Genomic DNA, 23,237 nt, shown 5'->3' with positions numbered 1-23,237 from the left:
GTGACAGGGAACGAAGGGAGCTAAAATCATCCAGAAATAAGGGGAATAACCCCAGGGTTAGTGGATGACTGAAACGTTGGGGAAAAGGCACGTCACAAAACTATATGTACGGAGACAGATGGTCCCATTTTCACACATAGAGTCTACAATAAAAATGTATTTTTTCTCTGATAAGAAATTATTGTAAAAATTATAGGGCTATCGCAAATACTCTTTGTAAAGAGCCAGATATAGATGAGTATATACATACACCCACACATATTCAAATATACGTATATATGTGTATATACGTAATAAGATTCTTTGATACAAATTTTCTAGTTGAGTTACATGCTTCAGAATAAAGATGTTAAAAATAGTAAAAACTTTTACAAATAATAAACAGCTCTAATGAGTGAATATTCTATTTAAAATTATGAAGCTTGAGACTGTTGTTCTATTTTAATTAAGTAGCAATAATGTATACAATAGCTACTTCAAATTCAAATTATTTTACTGAGTTCTGTTATTAAAAAACCAGAATTATAAATCTTATTAGTGAGTAAACAGTGTTACATCTAAGTATCTCTCCTATTATGAACATAATATCTTTGAAATAGAAAATTAAGAAAACATTTCATTTTTCCAGTTTCTGGAGTTCAATCCTTTGTGGGAGGTGGGGAGAAAGGGGAGAAAGAAAAAAAAGAAACAGGAAAAGTATGTTTTCAGAAGGTTTTGATCCATCTCTCTGAGTAAGCCAAATTCCTTTGGTCTTTTAAAGCTTTAAATTTTGCCTAATCCCAACGTCCTGTGTTTTCTCCTTTCAACAGTGGGTCTTGGCCTACCCTCAGAAACCCCTAAAAGCAAGAAACGATTCCACATGGAGCATGGTAACCTGATACCAAGTCATAAGTCTAAGTAAAATTTAGTGTTTGTATTCATTCTCCGAAACAAGCAGGATAGGATTTACCCAGTGAACTTTTATCATTCTGTCCTCTTACAAGCTATAATTTGCAAAGCAGTAGGAAGAGTCTACATGTTAGATGCAACATGTGCTCATCCTACGGAAAAATTCCTTGTCTATCCTCATAACCATAAGCACTTGTATTTAACTTTCAGATGCAATGCATTTCTTCTGTTTATCACGATATTCTGATAAGGTTGGTACTATTACTAGCTTCTTTAAATGGGAGATATTAAAGCCCAAAGTCCCAAGTAACAAAGTCCAATTTACAACCCAGTCCCTTGAACAGGCCCTTGACAATGCTATGCCCCTCCCTCGAGACACAAATCGGGTTCTACCTGTCCAGCCCTTGCCCCTCATTCATGTACAGAGGTACAGGGCAGACTGCAAAGAGCACCGAATTTGGGCTCAGAAGCCCTCATTTAAAAGTACTACCTCCCCTCCTTATTAGCTATGTACCTCTGAACAAATTACTTCATTTCTATTCATCTCAGCTACCTTGCATGTAAAGCCGGGATAACATTTGTTCTGCCTATTTCAGAATTCTTTGGAAGAACTCCTAAGAGAATATATGTGGAAGCTCACAGTAAACTATTAAGAGCCACATAAACGTCATGTATTATTCAAGGTCCAGCTTGATTTCTACTTTATCCAGGGAAACTTCCAGCCTTTCAATTCAGCCCACACTGAACTCTCCCCTGGCATTTCCTGCTACACTATTTACCTCAGCATTTGATATATTTGCTGTTGTATTGTTACTTACATATTTCCAAGTCAAGAACAGCTTCCCTCCACAGAGCCTAGCACAGGGCTGTAAGGACAGCAGTACTCTATATTATCAATGTCATAAATGAACTGGTGGAACTGAGAGTAGAATCTTACCCTCCTGGTGCCACAGTGCTCATTTCTACAAGAAATTTTGGAAGAAGCTTCCCTATGGTATATAGTTATAGTCACACTCTATCTAATAAGGGCTCTCCTTACCAAAAGGCAGAGTTTTCTCTTTAAAAGAAGAGGGTATACCATATAAACTTCTTGAAGAGACCAGAAGTATGGCCCAATCACGGATAAGATACCAGAGTTACCTCTAGCTGGGGGAATCCTGTCAAGAGTCCCCCAAGAGGGAACATTCCAACCCCTCCCCGCATCCTTTCCTTGGATTAAGGAGGCCTCACAGGGAAAAAAACTCTTGCTGTACATATTTGCAAATTAAGCAGCACTTCTTTGATGCCTGTAGAAAATCAGGCATCCTAAAGGTCTTTAATTTCTCCTGGAGAAGATACACTCTAAATACACAGAACATTTTCCCCAGGGCTCTTGGTAACTTTCTCACAAAAACCTAGCTGCTAGTAGTGCTTTACCTGATCTTTGTAAACCAGTGTGCTGGGGCTTGACCGCGGTTTGTCTTTAAATGAGTAAGTGGCCACTTGCTTCTTCAACAAGTCCAGGAAGTCAGGAGGCATGTACTGGGGAAGGTCATTTAAGACTGGATTGTTTCTTTGCACAAGAGGTGGTTTTTTTCTTCCTTCATTTTTAAAATTGTAGGTTGCTGCCACTGGATTTGATAGGGAGTCTTCAATAAAAGTTTTCAAGTGGTAAGTGCCAGGGATAGGAGTATTCTGTGGAAAATCGACATCATTTTTCAGATCAGTGTGTAAACTGTTAATATCTTCTAAAGCAGCATTCTTGGAAGGATCACACCTGTTTGTTTTAAAGTTTAATAAAATTCTATCAAATATAGTAAACACTCTGGACACAACAGTATTTCAAGACAATCATGATTATTTCCTTTCTGAAACAATTGCTGAATTATAGTAAATGGGTTATGACCATAGTTGAAGTTTTAACTTCTTAAAAAGTTAAAGATCAAAGATACTTAAACTTGAGATTCAATTTGACTATATATCTCAAGCCTCTAGTGAGACCATTCAGGATGTTTCTCGACTAAATAAAAGTTATCCTACTTCTGCTTAGTAGACGCTACATGTTTCTGTCTAGCCCTCAAGTGGGAAGCTACAGGATAGTAACGTGAGACTGAGGATGAACTGGCAGAACATATGATCTAATTAGTCCAATAAGGGGTGGGGTACTTTCCAATCCCAACCACAATGTGGCTGAATGGCCAGAACTGTAAGTTTAGTCACTGCTGCTTTTGTGGCCATCTTTCCACTGAGTGATCATCTCAGTTCTACCATTAAAATGAGTTCAAATCCAAGAAGGCTTTGGCCTATGGGGACCCTCTGTTATTGAAGGATGAGGATAGAAAAATATTTCTGCAATATAGAGGGAATCTCCTGGTCATTTTACTTTCATATATCACCACCTTGAATTTTATACACTAACCATGTTAATTAACAAAAGTAATCATAGGCTCTAGCTATGCCATCTAAGATAAAAATGGAAAACCAAAAACCTCTCCAGAATGTATGCTGTTTCTTCCTTGTGTAATCTCACCAAGGTCATAAACTAGGTTGATCTTATTTAGATATTCTGTAAAGCAACTAGATTTCTAGAGTTGTTTTACTTTTCTAAGCTTTTATTTTTAAATTCAGAACTTAGTTTTCTCATTTATATGCTAATACTAAAGTTATAATTGTGAAATACAGCCCACTGTTTTCTTACAATTAAGTGTTAGTGACTTAAAAGGCAAGATTGATTAAAACATTAATGGGTCAACAATCATTTGAATAAATTATTCAAATGAAAATGAAAATGTACATACTGTTAATGCTATTCTCCACCATCCTTCTCTTTCAAAAGATGATGTCTTCCGGATTGGCTTCTATTAAAAAACATAAAATGTGCTTATTCATTTGACAGGTGATCTCTGTAAGTTAAATATAATTTATAAAATATTTACTTGATGAAATGAATACTTGCACCAAATTGGTCAGCCTGAATTAAAATACAAGCTACATAATAAATTTTGCCTGTAATATTTCTTAAATTGCTATTTTGTGATTTAAAGTGCTTTTTAAATATCTAAATTCCTTTTGAAAAAATTAGAGCAATAAACATCCCCATCGCACAGAGATTTCATAAAGATAATTAGATGTGACAAATTTTGGTGTTCTTGGGAAGAAGAGTCTTGTAAATCCAAAATTGTATTATTATAATTGTTATTAAGATTTATGGCTCGATCCTTTTGTCTCCTTTAGTGGGTGAAGAGAGCTCATTCTCAGATGAGGATGAACTGGGAGAGATGGCAGATTTTGGTGTTGTGGGCTATACAGATATTATGTCTTTAGATGTTGCTTTAGAAAACCTAAATATAAAAGAGAGTAATAAAGATGACATTCCCAATTGTAGACAATGTCTTCTGTGCTGTATTTGTTGAAGGAAGTGGACAACTATCTTGGGTTTGGTGATTGTAATTTCAGCTGTCACTCTTGTCACATTGTGAACATTCAAAAGGAAGAGGGAAAATCCAAATGATAATCACTTCCACTTAACTAATTTTTACTCTTAGCAGGTGAATGTAGGGAGCAGTGCAGGGGTGATCTCTGCTTCCTGCACCTTGAGTCAGAATGATAGAGTAGCCAGACTTGAGCTTGATTCCAGCTCTGCCACTTACTAATTAAGAGCACTAGGCAAATTACTTACCCCTTATTAGACCCAGCTTCCTCTTGGGATTATAAAAAGAAGGCATACCAGGGTTGGCATGAGAATGAGGCATTGTACATATAAACACTTGAGACCACAACCAGTCCTTAATAATAAAGGGCAGTTTTTATTTTTAACATCTCGTCTGCCAAGTTAAGAAGCAGAATATTTTGGAATTCTTCAGTTTCCAAGGATGCTCCTGTCTTCCATAATACGTTCCCCATACTCATTTATTATTATTCCACATTTATTTCAGCCTCAAACTGTCAACAGAACAGTTGTTCGGTTTTCCCCTTTTGTGCTATTCCCACTAGGTAAAGTCATTAAAATATTGACTTCTACTTTCATTTATATAATGCTTTTGTTATTAGTATGAAACTGCATAAAGCAACAGTGCATTAAAAAATAATAATCTAATCAGCAAACTGATATAATTCATTATTATGGTCTAGCAATTTACATCCACTCTACTTACGAGTACCTCTGGCTTTAGTTTTACATGAAATATGTTCATTTCTCTAAAAAACATTTTTTTCATATATATTGTTTGAATTTCTTCCTGTACATTCCCTTTATTAGATTTATATTGAATATTCTCTGTGGCACATTCATAGTCACAGAAATCTAACTTTCTCAGGCAGGTCAGGACAGGTCTCCCACCTCTACCTGGGCCAGGAAAATGTGGTGGGAAGGAGAAGGGAGGAGTAAACATGATACATCTAAAAGAAGGTTAATAGGCAGCTGCTGTTTTGTTTTGCCCAAGGCAGGTGATCTAAACTCCACCCCTCTACCACTTCAAATTCACTTCAGGGGTGAATCACTTTACAAAAGATAGGCTAAATTTAAAAACTAAACAAAGATAGTTTAAAATATTTTATAAATTCTAAACTAAGAAGCGGGCCAAAAAACAAAAACAAAAACAAAAAAACCCATGTCTGATCACTAATGAAGGAAAAACCCATTATCTCGACAGGCGGGAAAATGAAAGGAAACTAATCACCCTATTAAAACAGTTGTCCAGAACAATTAGTAGTAGGAAAGGGGAACAGGAAGAACAAGTGAGTAGTAGCAAGGGAAGAGAAAATAAATGAAGTAGAGCTCGAATAAAGATCAGAAGAAAGGACTACAGGTGGCGAGGACAGAGAGAGAAAGGTAGAAAGAGAGAGCCGGAGGGGCACAAGGGCTGGGGATTAGAAAAAGGTGGAATTTTTGGCGGAGGAGCCTGGCGAGGGGAACGGTAGTTAAGGGCTCCGGGGGAGGACGGTGGTACAGAGGCCATGACCACTGAACCACCATGCCCCACATCTTCCCTTACTGTGGTGGTGATGGAGATTACGGGCTGGTCCATTGCGGCAACCTCGCTCCCTAGGCCGAGGCTGGTGTCCTGGTCACCAGGAGGTGCCTCGGCCCGCCGGCTCAGCGGCTCCTGAGCGTGTGCCGGGGACCCGCCCAGTGTCTCCAGTGGTGGGGGAAGGGAAGCGGGCGCACACTTTGAAGCCTCGCGTTTACCCTCGCGCAGAGAAATTCGTTCAGATGGTCACGCAGGTCAGGCACACGTGTGGAGTCACCAGAAAGTCCTCAGCTAAGTACCCGCACCAAGGGAGGCTTTTAAAAGCAGTTTGTAAGGTCTTGACAGAACCATAATCTTCATCAGCCCTTCCCAAATCACCACCAATCCCACACCCCCAAGGAAGGGGGACAGTATGCTTGGTAGGCACATTGTTTTTAGTAAAAATCAGCCTTAGGCCCCACTTTCTAAGATTGTTTCTGAGCTCCTCCAGATGGAAATTCTATAGGTGTCACTTCTCTTGACTGATTTGAGAAGTGGGGTGAGCACTAAATCAACAGGCTTCACTGTGAAACCAGACCACCCTTTCCTATCTGTATAGACCTTTTCACCATTCAACCTCTCATGGCTGTAGCATCTCAACCTATTAAAATTCTCATCATTAAAAACAAACCCTCTTCTAAACCTTAATTCCATTTTATAGAGTACTTGCTGTTCCAGATATTTTACATGCATTAATTTATCCTTCCCAACCCTGTGAAGTAGGTTTAATCCCATTTTGTGGATGAAGAGGCTTCCTTGGACACTTTAGCCGTTGACAGTATCATACAGCAGTGGCAGAGGTAGACTTCAAATCCAGGTCTGACTCCAGCACTCCAATGTCCCAACCACCATGAAGTTTCTGCTTTCACCAACTTTCAAGAGTAGTGTGCCGTGAATGCACCCGACCTAATCTCGGAAGCTTAAGCAGGGTTGGGCCTGGTTAGTACTAGGATGGGAGATCGCCTTGGAATACCAGGCCCTGTAGGTATTAAAAAAATAAATAGAAATGACCGAGTTTATATGAATTAAAAAAAAGAAAAAAAAAAAGGTAGCGTGGACTCAGTCCTTCCCTGGCCTCACATTTTTTCGTAGAACCATCTTGACAAGTACACACACCTTTCCACTAACATTGCACTTGCTATTAGCCAGTGATCCAATTGCCAAATACAGTGGGGATTTATCAGTTCTTAACAAATGACCTTCATTTGTCAATGTGGCATTGATCACTCCTTTATTCTTGAATCTCTTGCCTTCCTTGACTACCAAGATTTGAATTTTGGCTGTTTGGTATGATTTATTGTGCTGCTTTGTCTAAAAGGTGACCATAAATTGGTACTTACCCACAGGTGGCAATTTTTGAGATTAACTGGAGTGAAATGTTTGGAACTATGTCTGGCACAATATATTCAGTATACATGGACTATCACTGCCTTTAGGACGAAAGCAAAATTCACAATCCAACCCACTCTCCTTTCCCTCATGCTCCGATGTATTGGAATTAACCTTTGAATTATGGCAAGGTTAGGGGTGCCAACACCCAAGCTGTCGAAAATTCGTAACTTTTGACTCCCCAAAACCTTAAATAGTCCCTAGGTATCCATAAGATACTGGTTCTACGACCTCACGCAAATACCAAGATCCTCAAGTGTTTAAGTCTTATATAAAATAGCTTAGACCAATGCATATAATCGGCCCTCTGTGAGTGAGAAACCCAGGAATATGGAAAGCCAACTATATTTTTTAAAAAATATAGTAAGTAGACCCATGCAGTTCAAACCCATTGTTCAAGGGTCAATTGTACTTGCAAACTCCAAACATGCCATCTACACACTTCCAAGGTCTCCCCACACACTAGCCTTTGACAGCCTGGTAAACCTATAGGGTCAACTCCAAGAAATCCTCCTAGGCATAATCCCTCATAGCCCAGAGGACCCTGTGCCTATCTGTTGGAGAACTCATTTTGATAAATCATTCCTAATTTTAAACATATCCAGAACAAGTATTTGTCTTAATTCTGAGCCTTTTAAACACAATTAAAATATTTGTTGAATAAATGAATGACCAGTTTTCCTCTCTATAAATAAAATCAGAGGATGGGCTACTACAGCAGTGCCTCTCAAAAATTAATGTGCATAGAAAACATCTGGAGATTTTGTTAAAATACGGATTCTGATTCAGATTCTGGGCAGGGCCTAAGATTTTGCATTTCCAACAAGCTCTCGGATGATTCTGTGGGCAACTTTTTGAGCAAGAGACTAGAGAATTCCATTTAATTTCTCAAAATACTGGGATTATTCTAAATTCGTTTAACACTGCCTTAAAAAAAAAAAATAGGCACCAGGTTTGAATCAAGAACTGAAATTATAAGGCCAAGAGGCACTGTATCTCATTTCATTTTCTTATTTTGGCTGAGCCTGTGAACTGGCTCAGCAGACTAGGGACTGGTACCCAAGAGACTAAAGAGTGTGATGAAAGGTACAGAGAAGTCCAGAAACCCATACAAGGTGTGAAACAGAAGGGAAGGGAACATCTAGATGAGAAAATAGATTGAGTATCTCAAAAATAGAAACAGCATGGGTCAATGATTTCAAGGACTTTACCAATAAAACAGAATAAGCATGTAGGATAAACAAAATGTCCTCCTAAGAAAACACTGTCTTAAACAGTAGTACTGAGAAAAATTAAAATTTTTTCAGGTTATCAGTAATAGCAGTTTAAAAGGTGGGGAAGGCATTTCTCTTTAAGAATACTAAAAATTTAAGAATACACTAAGTAGAGCTCAACAGTGCCTATGCTATGCATCGGCTCTTTAATAAAAATTACATCCTAGAATCATTAACTGAATACAGTTTTTGTTACAATTATTTGAGAGCAAACATATAGTATTGATAAAAGAATTATCAATAACCACAATCCTAATATAAAAAAAGTAACATGGTTAAAATTTGAAGATAAGGTTTTAAAATTTAGTCCTGGGTTTGAAGATTATGTTGCATAAGCAGTAGAACTGAGATTTGAACCTAGCTCAGTATGTGCTCAGTTACCAAATAAAACTGTTTATACTTCAATTTCCTATAAAAACATAATGCTTGCTTACTGTCTCTTTTGTAAAATTATAAGAAAATCAGCCATTAATATGACACACGAAGAGTATCCCCAAAACGTGTTTCTCCTTCCACCATAACAAACTTCAAACTGGGAAAACACCGAGATTAACTTTGCTCAATCCCATTTTACAAGGTCATACTGGTTTAACAGGGTAACATCAATCGAACACTTATTGCAAATACCAAGGACTACGCTAAGTGCTTTACCTTTTATTATTGTAAAGCCAAGTTAGAAACCAGTTGGGTAAATACTACCCAATTTTACAGGTATAACAGGCTTGGATGAGCTCTTCAAGCTTATACACACCAATAATCTAAAATACCGCAATAAAATGCCAAAGGCCATGTGCCTCAGCCAGACACATGAATCTTCCACCAAATACCTCATTTGGCCTTCTTTTGCCTAAACTCTTACATCTAATGAAGGTCCATTTAATTGATTTGCCTGTGTAAAATATTGTTAGATTTTCGATGCCTGTAACTTCCCTTATCCTATCTAAAACATACTTATCACTCTTCCTTTACTAACCATCCAGGTTTTCTATTTTCTAGTAGACTAACAGTGGTATAAAATTAGTCAAAAACAGGCAATAACCTGCCAAATTACTCTCTGAAAATTAAAACCTTGTGGCTATAATAATCAGGTAACAATTATACTTAATGTTTTAATCTTGGCTATAGTTTGCTATGAAATTTCTCATTATTTAAAAAAACAACAACAGAAACTCTGACAACCACCTTTTGAGTGTTTTAAATAATAGAAAAAGCACTAGTTTAGAAGCAAGCAAAAACTAAAAGTTTTAGTGCCATTCCACTCCTAAAGATACTTTTTTTGGTAAAATGTATTGCAGACAAGCAAGCACAACTGAAAATTCTCTGCCTTGTGGTAGAATTAAAAAGCACTATGAGTAAAAACATTAATAGAGGTAAAAACAAAATAAGCTTCCCTCCCTAGATTTAGATTGTTGTTTTCTCAATACAAACATTTAGAAAAATAATTGCATGGCTGAAGTCAATACTGACAAACAGATGCCATAGTTGAAAAAGATATTTAAAAGGTACGAAGCACTAAAACACCTACCGTGTGCCAGTCTATTCTAGGTACAACTTAACAAAAGGTTTTTATCTTTCACTTAAACCTTCTGAAGAAAGTATAATTTAAAAACTAAACAAAATCTTGATGAGTCAAAAAAAGACTTATCTAAATTATACCAAGTAGAAACCACCTCCACATCTGATTCTCAAAATTATTTGACCTCAAGTTAATTAAATGACTCAGATTCAGAGCAACAGTTGGGTAAAATTGGGTAAAATTTTTTTTTATTGGAAAACAAATATACAACTTGGAATGGATTTGAGGCAAATTGTGCCATAAGCAGATTTTCTTTAAGTGGCTAAACAAAGTTTAAAAAGCAAGTAACAATAAAAGAAAATGTTTCTGGTACAGGACCAGTAGTACAAAAAAATAGTGTACGAGTACCTGGATAATACACCCGTTTTGCAATAGTGCAACTTTTAAGTACATATTGTCGACTGTCCATAGTCCACGCAGAGTTACAACTCCACACTTCACAACAACATGCTGACAGTTCCTAAAGAAAACTACTTAAAAAAAAGGCATAACCCAGATGATGTTCCCTCATTTGACCAACTCCTTCTAAGTTTAGATGTGCAGAAGGGCTTAGATATATCCAGAGTAAGCCACATGCAACATGTTACTTGATCAATTTTCTAAAATAAGGTTTCAGGACAATGACAATTAAGGGAAGAAAACATGGAGGAATGAAGTCCTAATTACTATACATGCATATTTTTTTTGACAGTAGGGGGAAACCTTTTACAGATAAGTTACAAACAAAAGGCAAATAAACAATTTTGTACAAGAAATTTAACACATTCTGTACAATGTCTTCACTTTGCTGTCATCATTTGTACAAACTCTGAAAAAGAAGAAGTACACAAAATGTTGAGTCAACGGCAAAGGACTGACAAAACCAATCACATTTACTCACTGAGCAATCTCTATTCCCCTTTTTTTCTCAAAATTTTTATAAAGTGCAGAGGAAAATTCTAATTTACTGCCAAAGCTGGAACAACTTCATAAACCAAAATTAACAAACTCAATTAATGCTTTAAGTAGCTATCATAAAAAGCATTCTTGCTGAGTTTTGTTTTACAAATGACACTTGAACTTGAAGCATATATAGTTTCAGACTAAAATTGATAGAAGAGAATCCAATAAAGAAAATGAATTTTCTTAAATTAATTTTATTTTGAAGATCTTGAAATAAAAATTTGAAGCTTTTTAAATTGTTCCACAAACGTTATATAAAAATTGTTTCCTCATAGTTGAATACAGTGTTTCTTCTCAAACTTTAACGTGCTTATGAAATCACCCACCAGGAATCCTGTTAAAATGCAGATCTTGGGTATAAGGGTAGAACCTGATAAAAAGTTCTCAAGTGACAACGATGTTGCCTAGTTTGTACACAATATTCTGAATAAGAAAAGGTTAGTAAATATAAATAATTGTTTTATTAGCATCTTCGTGAGTTTTATTCAAAACTAATTTTGACCTATCAGATACCTAACAAGTACCTCGTCACAGCACAGAATGAGGTGATGAAAGGCTTACCTTCATAGTTTACTTGACCATCACCATCAATATCTGCTTCCCTGATCATCTCATCAACCTCTTCATCTGTTAACTTCTCTCCAAGGTTTGTCATCACATGGCGAAGCTCTGCTGCACTAATATATCCATTGCCATCCTAGAATAAAAGTCAGTAAAACGTGTAAGTGAAAATCAAAGAGTTGAAATGGAAGTTTAATAAGTTTCCTAAATTTCACATTAGAAAAATATACTTTAGAAATCCATACAAACTAAAGAGAATATACAAAAAATTAACCTATAAATTAAACATCACTGAGTCGAGCAGTATATCCTATATTGAAATCATTATTTCTTAGTTCTGAAGTCAAGTGATATCTCTTTTGCCATGAGATTAATGCAATACATGTTACTAGAAAATCTAAGCTTATACTGAATTAAAATTTTTTGCTTGATATTGAAATATGTTGATAAATCATTAGAAAAACAAGTCTGCAAAGAATAAGAGGTTCTGATATTTTTATTTCATCTTCAAATTAAAATTTAACAAATTCAGTCCTTGAAAACCTACCTTGTCAAACACACGGAATGCTTCTCTAATTTCTTCTTCACTGTCTGTGTCTTTCATTTTTCTTGCCATCATTGTCAGAAATTCTGGGAAGTCAATTGTGCCGTTACCTGAAATGGTTTAATTGAAACATTACAACAGAATTTAAATGCCACTTCTTCAACTTCCCCCTCCTCAAACCCCAAAATTAAAAAGACTTACCATCAGCATCCACTTCATTAATCATGTCCTGTAACTCTGCTTCTGTGGGATTCTGCCCAAGAGATCTCATTACAGTTCCCAATTCCTTTGTTGTTATAGTTCCATCACCATCCTTGTCAAATAGTGAAAAAGCTTCTTTGAATTCTGTTTAAAAGACCAGAATCCAAATGTACAGATTAACAATAAAATTGTTAACATCCAAAATGAACCATATTAATCAACTTTTAAAGATATATATGAAGACAGCACCTGAAATAGGATTTTGATTCCTAAAAAGATTAGGTGAGAAAGCCTTGTGGTATTTCAAATATCTTCAAGCTAATCATCATACAGCATAACGATTATACGGATATACTAGGGAGTTTTTTCATCGAAAATCTTACAGGGAACTCCAATGTCTAGACCAGATAAAAGTCAAATTATTCTAGATTTCAAGAAGCAAAGAATCGAAGCCCCAAAAGACTTGGCTTCTCATCTTCTATTAAAGCTGTTACGTGGAACACAATTCAAAATTATAGATCTAACCTACTTGGAATAGAAAAATAAGACCATTAGTTCCAAATACATATTTCTATAGAACTACCATACTTATTTGCATCATGTTTAGAGTACTCCTTGAAAATTAAAATTAAGTCTATTTCATCATCTCCTAAATTAAAAATAAAAAACTTTAAACTTCAGAACAATATGCAATAGGTTGGTTTCCTTTTCTGGAAGACAGGAGACTATCACAAAATAATCTATAATGTTAATGAAATGATCTAGATATAAATGGCCAGTTTTAGCTGTATTATTGAGAACAAAGATAATTTAGACCTTTCTTTAGATAAGAAAATCCCAAACTTGTGAGAGTAAAATGTAATGTTGCCTAAGATCTTTAAAATCTTATGAAATTAAGTTGCTTTTATTTCACTAGATTATATGGAAAGCTGTTGGAGCAACAGTCCACAATACCTGGGCTTTGCCGTTTTATTTTACAGACAAGAGAAAAAAGCAGAGATTAAATTTGGCAGCTCAAGATCATACGAATGAGCTACTAACAAACCTAGTACTTTCTGAGTAAGATACTTTCTATGTTAGACCCAATCAGCTAGCAAATATAAAACCAGTTCCAAAGTCCATGGAGCTATAAGCTCCCTTAACGTATCTAAAACATTTGAAAATATATACCTGACACATGTTTAAGAAACGGTGTGCCTCATCTTACAGGCCAAGTCTATTTATTCCCTGCCTGTTTATCCCCCATTCCAATTGATATACCTCTCCCAGTTTCATTTCATCATCATCTTTTCTCTGGACTTAACCACTCTTCTACTGACTATTCCATTAAAATTTAATTATCTTCATGTCTCTTAGCCTAAAACTAAATTTAAACCTTCATTATATTTTCTTTTAAGTGCCGGTCTTTATCTCTTCCAAAGTTCTGGAAGGCACCACAACCCATATCCACTTAACAATCCACTGTTAAAACTGCCTCCAGCTCCAACGCACCAGCTAAAATCACCACGTTCACCAGTAATGATCTAGGTGCCCAATCCAGCAAGTATGTTTCAGTTATGTGAGACCATACCACATAGAAACTAAAATCACTTTGGAACTCAACTGTCTGGGTTAAAAATCCCAGCTCTGTCACTTACTAGTAATGTAACTTTGGGCAAATTAAGTTACTAAACCCTTTTTTCTGCCTCAGCTTCCTCATTTTTGTTAAATGGGGCTAAAGGTACTGACTTCCTAATTTAAAGAATTTAACCACTATGTGTAAAGCACTTACAGCCATGTCTGGCAAGTACGTACTTAATGTTAAGAAAAAAATGATCTCATTTTCCTGCAGTAGCCACAAACTACACTAAAAAACACTCATTCCCTTGGCTTCCACAGCAGTTACTTTAATAGATGTCCTACCTTATGATGCTAAAGGCTCTTCTACTTGTCTCTTACAAGTAGATGTGACCAACTTTCTCCTCTCCTCAGCCACTTCATCTATGTCCATTTATAATGAAGATTTCACAACTTCAGTATACTCATCTCTCAATAATAAATAATACCTTTCTTTCTGACTTCCTACAGGACATCTCCCCTGGATGACCTCAAGCAAGACTTATGAAAATGAACTCTATACTTACTCCCCTGGCTACCCTAGGAACACAAGCAAAAGCCATTTAAACTCTTCCCCCTGAAATCTGTCAAGTCCTGTTCAACTCTGCTATTTAAATACTGCCTGATTATTTTTTTTTTTATCACTACAACCAACAATTTGGTTCATGGCCCCATCACCTTCTGCCTGGACAACTACAATAGCCTCCTGAGTTCTTTATGTAAAATTATCCACAACAACTTGGGTCCTATTTACCTTTTTGGATCACTAATGTCACTTTCTTCTACTTAAAATCTTTGAATTACTTAGCTGTAGATTAGATATCACTGACTAGTTGTAGTTTGCTGCATTCAGTGGTAACACAGTTCCATTCTACTTAAATATTTCTTGTTTTCACAAGAACTTACCTGATACCAGAAGCTTAATACCAAATTTACTCACTGATTATATGAAAAATCACCAACAGTATACAGTACTAACCTAGATCAACCCAATGACAAAAATAGATCAATAAATCCCACAAATATAAGAATTTGATGAAGACATTATCTTAGGTTGTTTTTTTTTTTTTTACCTCCCACAGGATGTAGAAATGTTTAGAAATATATGAACCATTAAGATCTGAACACATAGCATCTCTGACCTAATAACTTAAGCTACAAGAAAATTAAAGTACTTAGAGACTTGTATTTGTTTACATTACATTCCCTGCTGTAAAACTTAGCAACAGACATCATTTAACACTATCATATGTACAAAATTCCCAGTGTAACTAGCTAATCATTTTTACTATGTGCTTTAACTTAAAGCCAAATTCTGGAAGATGCATGGTATTAATTTTACATGTGTGTGTTCTAAGTTTCAATACGTTTTAAAGTCTACTTAAACACTTAAAATGTTTGCTGGAATAAGTGAAAAGCAGAAAATAAACTATATCTATAACTACAATTTACCTTATGGACATAAAAAAGAAAACTGAAAATATTTAAAGGTCAAGATTTATTTTGAATTTCTGTTTTTTACACTAAAGAGACAAAAATACCTGTCAAAATTCCTTGAAATAAGAATAAACTCGAAAGTACAATTTAAATTCACCTGCCTTTACAGCTCACCACTTGGATTTAAGAACTAGTATAATCTTCATGGATAGAAGCATATCATTCTAAACAGAAATTCCCAGGAATGACTTGAAATATAAACCCAAGAGTCAAACCTAAATATGCAATAAGGTAAAAACAGATCTTGAATATCACAGAACCACTAACTTCAACGTAATTGTTAGGACTTTATAAAATCCATTCTAGTTATGCCTTAAGTTAAAACTTTCAGGAAAATCACACTATTACTCAAGTTTTATTTGTTCATTAGCAACCCCAGGATCCTCTTCTAATTATTACATACATTTACAATTTTATTAAAATAGGTTATGAAAACAATTACTACAAAAGAAAAATCAAACAGAATTTATCAGCTTTTATATATCTAAAAAAATTGAAAATTCTTGTATGTTGTTTCTATTGGTTCTCTAAATGTCAAACTATTACTACTAACATCATGGCAGAGTCAAATAGAATTAACTTGTTAGCGATGTTACATGAGACAGTTCTGGATTGTTCAAGACCAGGTAATGTAAACAATTCCAGTAACTTCACCTAACCAACAAGTATGCTTTTTTCTAGACCAAGTTATTTGCTGTTGTAGAATTTCTATACAAATCTGTAATGATTATCATATAAAGATAAAACTAGCTTAAAAAGTACCTTAGTATATTCAACATTGCATCATATATATGAATCTTGTTAACTTTTTAACATCAAAAGTGGACACTGAAACATACTCAATTTAAAATTAGAAGGACTTTGGGAGGAGGCAGAATAGTTCTTAGGATAGAGTAAGGAGTGTTTTTGTCTTGCACGCCTCTTTGAAAGTGAAATGTAAACATTCAAGAAATGTTTAGTCAGTCCTTACTACGAAGGAAGCACTGGGAATATAAGAAGAAACAAAAAAGTCCCTGATCTCGCAGGGTTTTTATTTTAGTAGCATAAAAGCTTTGGTTCCTCTAACCTAAAGAAAGGTTCAGTAAAATCTGATGTCCAAGGAACCTCTTTAAAAGTCTATGAAAAGACAGGGTAAGGAAGAGAATCTACAACAGATTTTCCTCCCACTCCCACTGGAAATTTAACTGAATCATGAAAGTAAATGAAATGACAGAATTTATCTTAAAGACAATGAACTACAACTATTCTTTATAAAAATGCTGTTATCAGTTATTGAAAATTGATCCTCATATTTCAGACACAAACTATTTTTCTAAAGACTGTGTGTGTGTGTGTAGGTAGTAATGAGCCATCAACTCTGTGACAAGCACCTTGGGTAATACAATTTTCTACCTTATAGTGAGCATTCTGTGTTGTGTATAGTAGGCACCACTACCTGACTGGGACTACTGGGAAATGAAAGGCAGAGAGGAAGGCCAGATATATTAGAGAACGTTAGGAGTTTAAGACTGGAAATACTAGATAGTTCAAAAGTCAATTCCTGAAGGAGGCATTATATAAAAAACTTTCGAAATATTTACATTTCATTAATACATTTAAGAAGAGTACTTAACACTCTTGATTATTTTAACACACTCAATACATGCAATTTACCAACCTCAGAAAGTAAATCCAAGTTTAAGTCAAATTCAATATGTAAAAATAAAACCTGCTTAAATTTGGTCCTTAATGCAATAGCTTTCTACTGTATACAGTCCTATCAAATAACTTGTGCTATCCGAGGAGACTAGTGATTCCTTGCTCCTCTAAATTTGTGTTTATGGAGGGTAGGAAGGGGCTTACTTTAAATGGGCTATATGATTTGAGTTCCAACTGGGCTTCTCAGTTTTCTCTAGCATTAAAAAAAATGCTTTAGTGCTTCTGAGTACTTCAACAAACTCCTTGCCTACCAGGGAAATTGTAGCAGTTAAAACTGCTTGATGGTTGTGTTAACTAAAGTCTCTTTTGAAAGTAAAGGAATAGAGATTGAAAGACATTTCAATACTGCATTAAAAAAAAAACTTTTTAAGTTCCCACAACATTTGATGTTAGCCAGCCATCTCAAGGTATTAGAATAAAATCAAAGTACTAATGTTTAATGCTATGGCATAAAGACAACATGACATTAGGTTTTATGTAACAATTTCACATACTTCCATAGCAAACCAAAGGAGAGATTTAAGATGCTTATCTCAACAGCTGAAACTGCTTTGTAAGACAAAATTACAACATCTATAAAACAGAATGCTAACTTTTGGATCTGGAGTTTTCACTGGAGAAAGTGTTATTCTCTGACTATATATACAATTCTAAGGTTAAAATACTAGCTAACTTTAAATTGGGGTAAATTCAACGTTCATTTTCTGATTCTACATTTCAAATTACTTAATTACTGTTTGGCTCTCTTGTGGAGACTAATTTGGAGCTGCAATATCAAAAACTGCCCGGAATTCATGTTTTAGTGTAAGATAATCTTCAACAAAAACAAAGACCAACACCAGGCTCCAAGGTATATTCATATAGCCTAAAAACATGTCTTTAATTACAGTTAGCCCCACACAACTTTCACAGGCAAGTTAACCTGCCCACCTGCCAATGCAGGTTCAATCACTATATATTACATTACACCCACTTGTTATCTACTATATAGATCAAAGTCAATTCTTTCATATGGGTATCTTATTTTGAGATTGGCTGTTCAATTTATAAAATCCAATGGGTACCATCAGGTAAAGTATTTCTCACCTGCAATTTGCTCTTCAGTCAGTTGGTCAGCCTACAAAAAAATCAAAAAGATAAGTAAGCAACTTGAGAGTATGCAGACTAGCAGTTACAGAAACAAGTTTTAAAACTAAAGGTTTGGCATGTAACAAATTTCATTTAGTTCAATATTCCTTAGTACTAGCGACAAGCACACAGGTGGGTAGAAAATGCACACATTTGGTTTATCTTCAAAGCTAAGCTGTCTTTACTCCAAGTTTAAGATATGAAAATATTTCAGAATATGTTTGAAAGTCTAAATTTTATACAAATTGAAAAAAAGCAAATCTGGCACATTACAAAGTTTCATTGGAGTTATTGTTCTAAAATAAGGGTAGAATCCAATAGAAATATTGTTTCCTTTTTCAAAGTTAGTATACCTAAACTTAAGCTCAACTCCTCTGGTAGAAACAATTACCAGAAATCTCCATTGAACCAAAAATAGTGTCCAAGGACCAAACTCAAAATTGCCCCTATTAACGATTAAACATCATTTGGACATGAAAGTGAATTTCCAACTCTCCCCAAAATTACTAAGCAAAATTCTCATCTATTAAGAAGATTAAAATCCAAGCTGTCCTGGTTGGGGCAACATGAAAGCTACAGGTTTTACTCCTCCTGCCAGGCAACTGCAGAGAATGCAGGATTCTGAACATCTGAACCACATTATTTACCAAATGATAAGTCCAACCAGTCATTTTCTCTTGACTCTTGAAATCTCAAAGTGAGCCTGAGGTTTGTGATATCTTTAGCACATAGAAGTTACTCGCTTTTCCTTTTAAAAAAAAATATATGTTCATGCATTTGTTAAAATCCATTATATGTGTTTTTATTATTTGTCTTCACAGTAACCCTATAATAAATAGTATTATCATCACCTATCTTACAATGGGGAAAGAGGCACAAGTTAAATTTCAGGGAATGGGAGTACAAAATTAGTTAACTAGTAGGGTCAGGATTAAACACTAGGTGTTGAGACATATCCAATACCTGTAAGTTTAAAATTCAGATCACTATAATATATAAAAAAAAAAAATCTGCAAAATATCAAGGCTCCTTGTTCTTCATGTGACCTTTATCTCTGGACTTTTCACTGCTTATACCCATGAAGCAACTGCTAATATGGTTCTGAGAGGCACTAACAAAGAAACAGCCTATCTGATATTCCTACCTACATGAAGTCAAACATACTATGATTAATCCATTAATTTTTTTGACATGAAAAGAAGCAACACTGCCTGGTTTCATTCTTTTTAGATGAACACACCCTTAATAAGGATAACACTTTAAGGTAAATAGCATAACATTTTCTCTAGGGGACAGCGCTGAGAAAATCTGAGAAACCAAGAAAGCAGAAGTTTCTTTCCCTGCTCAACAATTTTGATTTGACCTCAAAAACTCAACTCGTTTCTATTTAAAAAGGAAAAAATGCCAAAGGTCTGGTAACAAAATCAAAAAGCCAATAATTAAGTCCAAATGCATAAATTATAAAATAATTACAAGTATTTGATATAAAAATCATAGTTTTCCCTAGGAATAAGATTCCAAACCCAGTCAACACATTGAGTTGCTGTTTACTTTGTTAGAGGCTTTAGAGGATTTACTCCTAGTCTGATTCCATTTTGCAGGCCTTCTATCATTTTTGAAGGAAGGGCAACATGGCACAGCGGAGGAAAAAGCATGGTGTTTTGAGTCATCACCAGGCTAGTATCCCAGCTGTACCACTTAATAACTGTGTGACCTTGGACAATGTTACTCAACCTCTCGGTCAACCTCACCTGTAAAACAATAATACCCACCTTACAAGGTTATTGTGCAGAGTAAATGAGAAGCTATGTAAAGGGCTGGCACCCAAACAGTTCAGTGATAATTATTTTATTTATATAAACTAACCAAAGAACCTTCAACGTTAAATATCAATTTAGCTAGTTCAACTTCCACACAGAAGGTAAACATGCATGGCATTATCAAGCCCTTTCTTTACAAGAAACCTACCATGTTCCACCTTAACTTTAAGCTGAGAAAATATATTTCCACAAACTGAAACTACAAGGTGAGGCCCAGGGACAGAGGTGGAAGATAAAAATCATAGGACTAAAAACGTTAAGCTAAACGTGTAGAAGGCACTGCAGCACGTGTGTACACATGAGCAGCAAATTTTAGATTGACGGTTATGTGTAGAAAAAGAGACAATGGGTTTGTTCTTGCAATGTGGGGCAAAAGATTTTGAGAAAGCTCATTTATATTAAAGCTAAGAAGACCTTAAAAAGAAACAGGGATGTTAGCTATAAAAGAAAAACAAAAACTTTTAAATTTTGCTTGGAAAGTCAAATTTTAATGACCCCAAAACATTTTGTCCAGCTCCCTACATCCGGGCAAATGCAATTTTAGAAAAGATCACAAATGAGCTTCAAGGAATAAACCAAACACGAGACTAAGTTACTCACACAGCCTAAAAGCGTTCCATGATTTTTGCTTGGAATATTTCAAAAAATTTTTAAGTTTTTTATATTTACCACTAATCTAGAGTTGAAGGTTTTAAAATAAACTTTACCAGCAACATTCAGATTAAAGCCTACTAAAATCAGGAACAAAAGACTCCCTAGCACTCAAATTTGTAAACTTTTTCCAACTACATCAAATAAATTTGGTTCTTATTTCTGTCTATGGAGAGGGCCATTTTCTAATACTTGGAAGAACTAGAAGAATTATACTTTTGGGAAAACTCAAGCTCATTAAAGTGTGTTTATCTCAGTAAAGAGAAGAATAATTCACTAGAGAGATGACTAGTCCTTACTCTCTTTATTTCTACAACAATTGATATAATTTTTCCTACTGTTCTTGTCATGCCAGAGAAAGGTTTCAAGCAATTGTATACTCTCAGGTCCCTCCCTAGACCTTCTCAACTATCATCTGCATTTTGGAAAACCACAGGTGACTTGCAAACACTAAGAAACACTAATCTAGACTATGTGTGACCTGAACTGAATGTATTTATGTACCTATTTAACATTTCCTTAAATGGCATTCAAAAGTAGGAATGGATTTTTTAGAGCAAAGCTAGTGAAAAGTGGTATACAAATAATCCAAAATTCCCTATCTGAATAAATGTATGAGCACTTGTGTATAGGCTTAAAATCGAACACAAACTTCTATCCTTCATTCATTACTGATTCTTTCAAGTGCCGTTTAGATACAAGGCTTCATAAGTAAAATTTTTCTACAATTTCAGAAATCAAGGTATTTGTTTTACCTATATCAAAAGCAGTCTGTAAATTATTTCAGTAGAGTTAAAAGATACTTTAATTCTGATAAAACAGCACTTACTATAAATAGCATCTTAGACCAAAAGAAACCACTAGAACAAATTACTTTAAAAAAATTAGGACCTTACCAAAGGCCTAATTTGATCATTCTAGCTGAATCTAGAATTTTCCGTATTTTAATAGAGCCTCTGTGAATTTCCTCAGTCTAACAGAAACAAATCTCCTTGCAGTTTGATGGCATGGTTAGACTCTTGTGACAAATTTTTCTACCTCCTCACATCTCTTATTTATCAAGTCACCCCAGTCTTGTTTTCTTAAAGCAATCCCGCTTTCAATGAGTATATACTGACTACGTGTAAACCCTAGAGCTATGTGAATAATTTTATTCCACTTCCATATAAACTTTTTATTCTTTAACTTGAGAAAGTTCTTCTTTAAGATCTCCAAGTCTTATATGAAGTACCTCAGGACAATTTTCAAATTAGTGAACAAAAACTGTCAATTTAACGAAAAAACTGAAAAATCCCAAAGCATCAATGATGCAAACAGTAACTACAAAAAAAGCTTATTACCGGCAAAGAACCACGAAAGCACAACTACAAACCCCAGGCATCACCAAGAAAACCTATCCGAGTTCTTGTTTCAATTATCAGACTGACAGGGGAGAAAAACCTTACTCTTCATTTAAAAACATTAAAAAATTTCCTTACAATTTAGAATGGAGATTACATGCCTATAATTGTACACCATTTTATCTAAAAGGGTAAATACAAATAACATATCCAAATTCAGAAAAAAATTTAAAATATCAAGATGTAACCAGTGCACCAAACTTAAACACTAGTTTTAAGCAAAGTGAACTCCTCTCCCCACACCCATACAAACTGGAGGTTTCAGTTGGCAAGGATTTCCAACTCCTGTTTAAGATGTCACCTTGCCTCCTGGACACACCCATCGCGTAAACACTTGGCAGAAGGAACCACAAAATAACTATTGTAAATTACCGCCTTCATTAGATTTTTACAGGAGTTCCGGTCTCAAGTGACAGGAAACAGCTTTTTAAATTTCCCTGCCTCGCAATACTCTTCTATCACTGTAATACTTAAAAACCATTATTGTACAAATGAACTGAACCGCACGTTAAAATGACCTGACAATTTCTCAAAGAAATACGAATCATTTCCAAGGAGACTGAAGCGCGGGCAATGCTGTGTGTGGTCGCGGTTCTTTGACATTAGGAGTGCACGTGAGGACTCAAAAAAGGGGTATACTCAATGGCCTTTTTCAAAGGATCCTTCCAGTTGTTATATGAGGATAAGACCGACTTTCACAACAGGACAGTCACCCCGGAGAGCTTGCTTTCCATAGGTGGTGGATAGGAAACGCCTTTCAGACCCTAGCTGTGGCCGAAGGCTTTCTCTAACAAGATGCGTACCGCGGGAACGCGCCTGACTTCAGATACAAGTTTCTTTTCTTCAACGACAAAGCCCCTTAAAAAATTTCTTTTTACTGTTCAGTCTGGGTGGTGGAAAAGGAAGCTGCCGAGACCACCCTCCCCCACCCAACCTAATTTCTTTTTACTGTTCAGTCTGGGTGGTGGAAAGGGAAGCTGCCGAGACCACCCTCCCCCACCCAATCACCCCCAACTGGCCTGCGCCGCGGCCGCCAGGACCTCCGCAGCCCTGCAGGTGCCAGCGCAGCAGCTGGGGCGGGAGC

General features: G+C 35.6%; 2 protein-coding genes across 3 annotated transcripts in view; both read right to left on the bottom strand.

Annotated features, from left to right (window-relative positions):
- Nucleotides 1-10,125, bottom strand: part of STPG4 (sperm-tail PG-rich repeat containing 4) — a 40,284-nt gene extending 30,159 nt beyond the window's left edge. Inside the window, exons 1-3 of the mRNA XM_006909618.3 lie at nucleotides 5,817-10,125; nucleotides 3,666-3,725; nucleotides 2,305-2,562 (exon numbers count right to left, since the gene is read on the bottom strand). Coding sequence (XP_006909680.1) covers nucleotides 2,305-2,562; nucleotides 3,666-3,725; nucleotides 5,817-5,894 — 396 coding nt within the window. The 5' untranslated portion in view covers nucleotides 5,895-10,125. The remainder of the gene's footprint in view (nucleotides 1-2,304; nucleotides 2,563-3,665; nucleotides 3,726-5,816) is intronic.
- Nucleotides 10,126-10,276: 151 nt separating this feature from the next.
- Nucleotides 10,277-23,237, bottom strand: part of CALM2 (calmodulin 2) — a 13,797-nt gene continuing 836 nt past the window's right edge. The window contains exons 2-7 of one of the 2 annotated variants that reach the window (XM_006909616.3): nucleotides 18,930-19,030; nucleotides 18,241-18,271; nucleotides 12,364-12,507; nucleotides 12,166-12,272; nucleotides 11,619-11,754; nucleotides 10,277-10,923 (exon numbers count right to left, since the gene is read on the bottom strand). In XM_006909616.3, the coding sequence (XP_006909678.1) occupies nucleotides 10,895-10,923; nucleotides 11,619-11,754; nucleotides 12,166-12,272; nucleotides 12,364-12,507; nucleotides 18,241-18,271; nucleotides 18,930-18,953 (471 nt within the window). In that variant the 5' untranslated portion in view covers nucleotides 18,954-19,030 and the 3' untranslated portion in view covers nucleotides 10,277-10,894. The remainder of the gene's footprint in view (nucleotides 10,924-11,618; nucleotides 11,755-12,165; nucleotides 12,273-12,363; nucleotides 12,508-18,240; nucleotides 18,272-18,929; nucleotides 19,031-23,237) is intronic. The other variant, XM_006909617.2, reaches the window with a different exon arrangement.

The sequence above is a fragment of the Pteropus alecto genome, unplaced genomic scaffold, assembly GCF_000325575.1.
Source record: "Pteropus alecto unplaced genomic scaffold, ASM32557v1 scaffold131, whole genome shotgun sequence".
Taxonomy (NCBI): Eukaryota; Metazoa; Chordata; class Mammalia; order Chiroptera; family Pteropodidae; genus Pteropus; species Pteropus alecto.
Note: the sequence above shows the minus strand (reverse complement) of the source record. Positions and strands in the feature narration are given on the sequence as shown.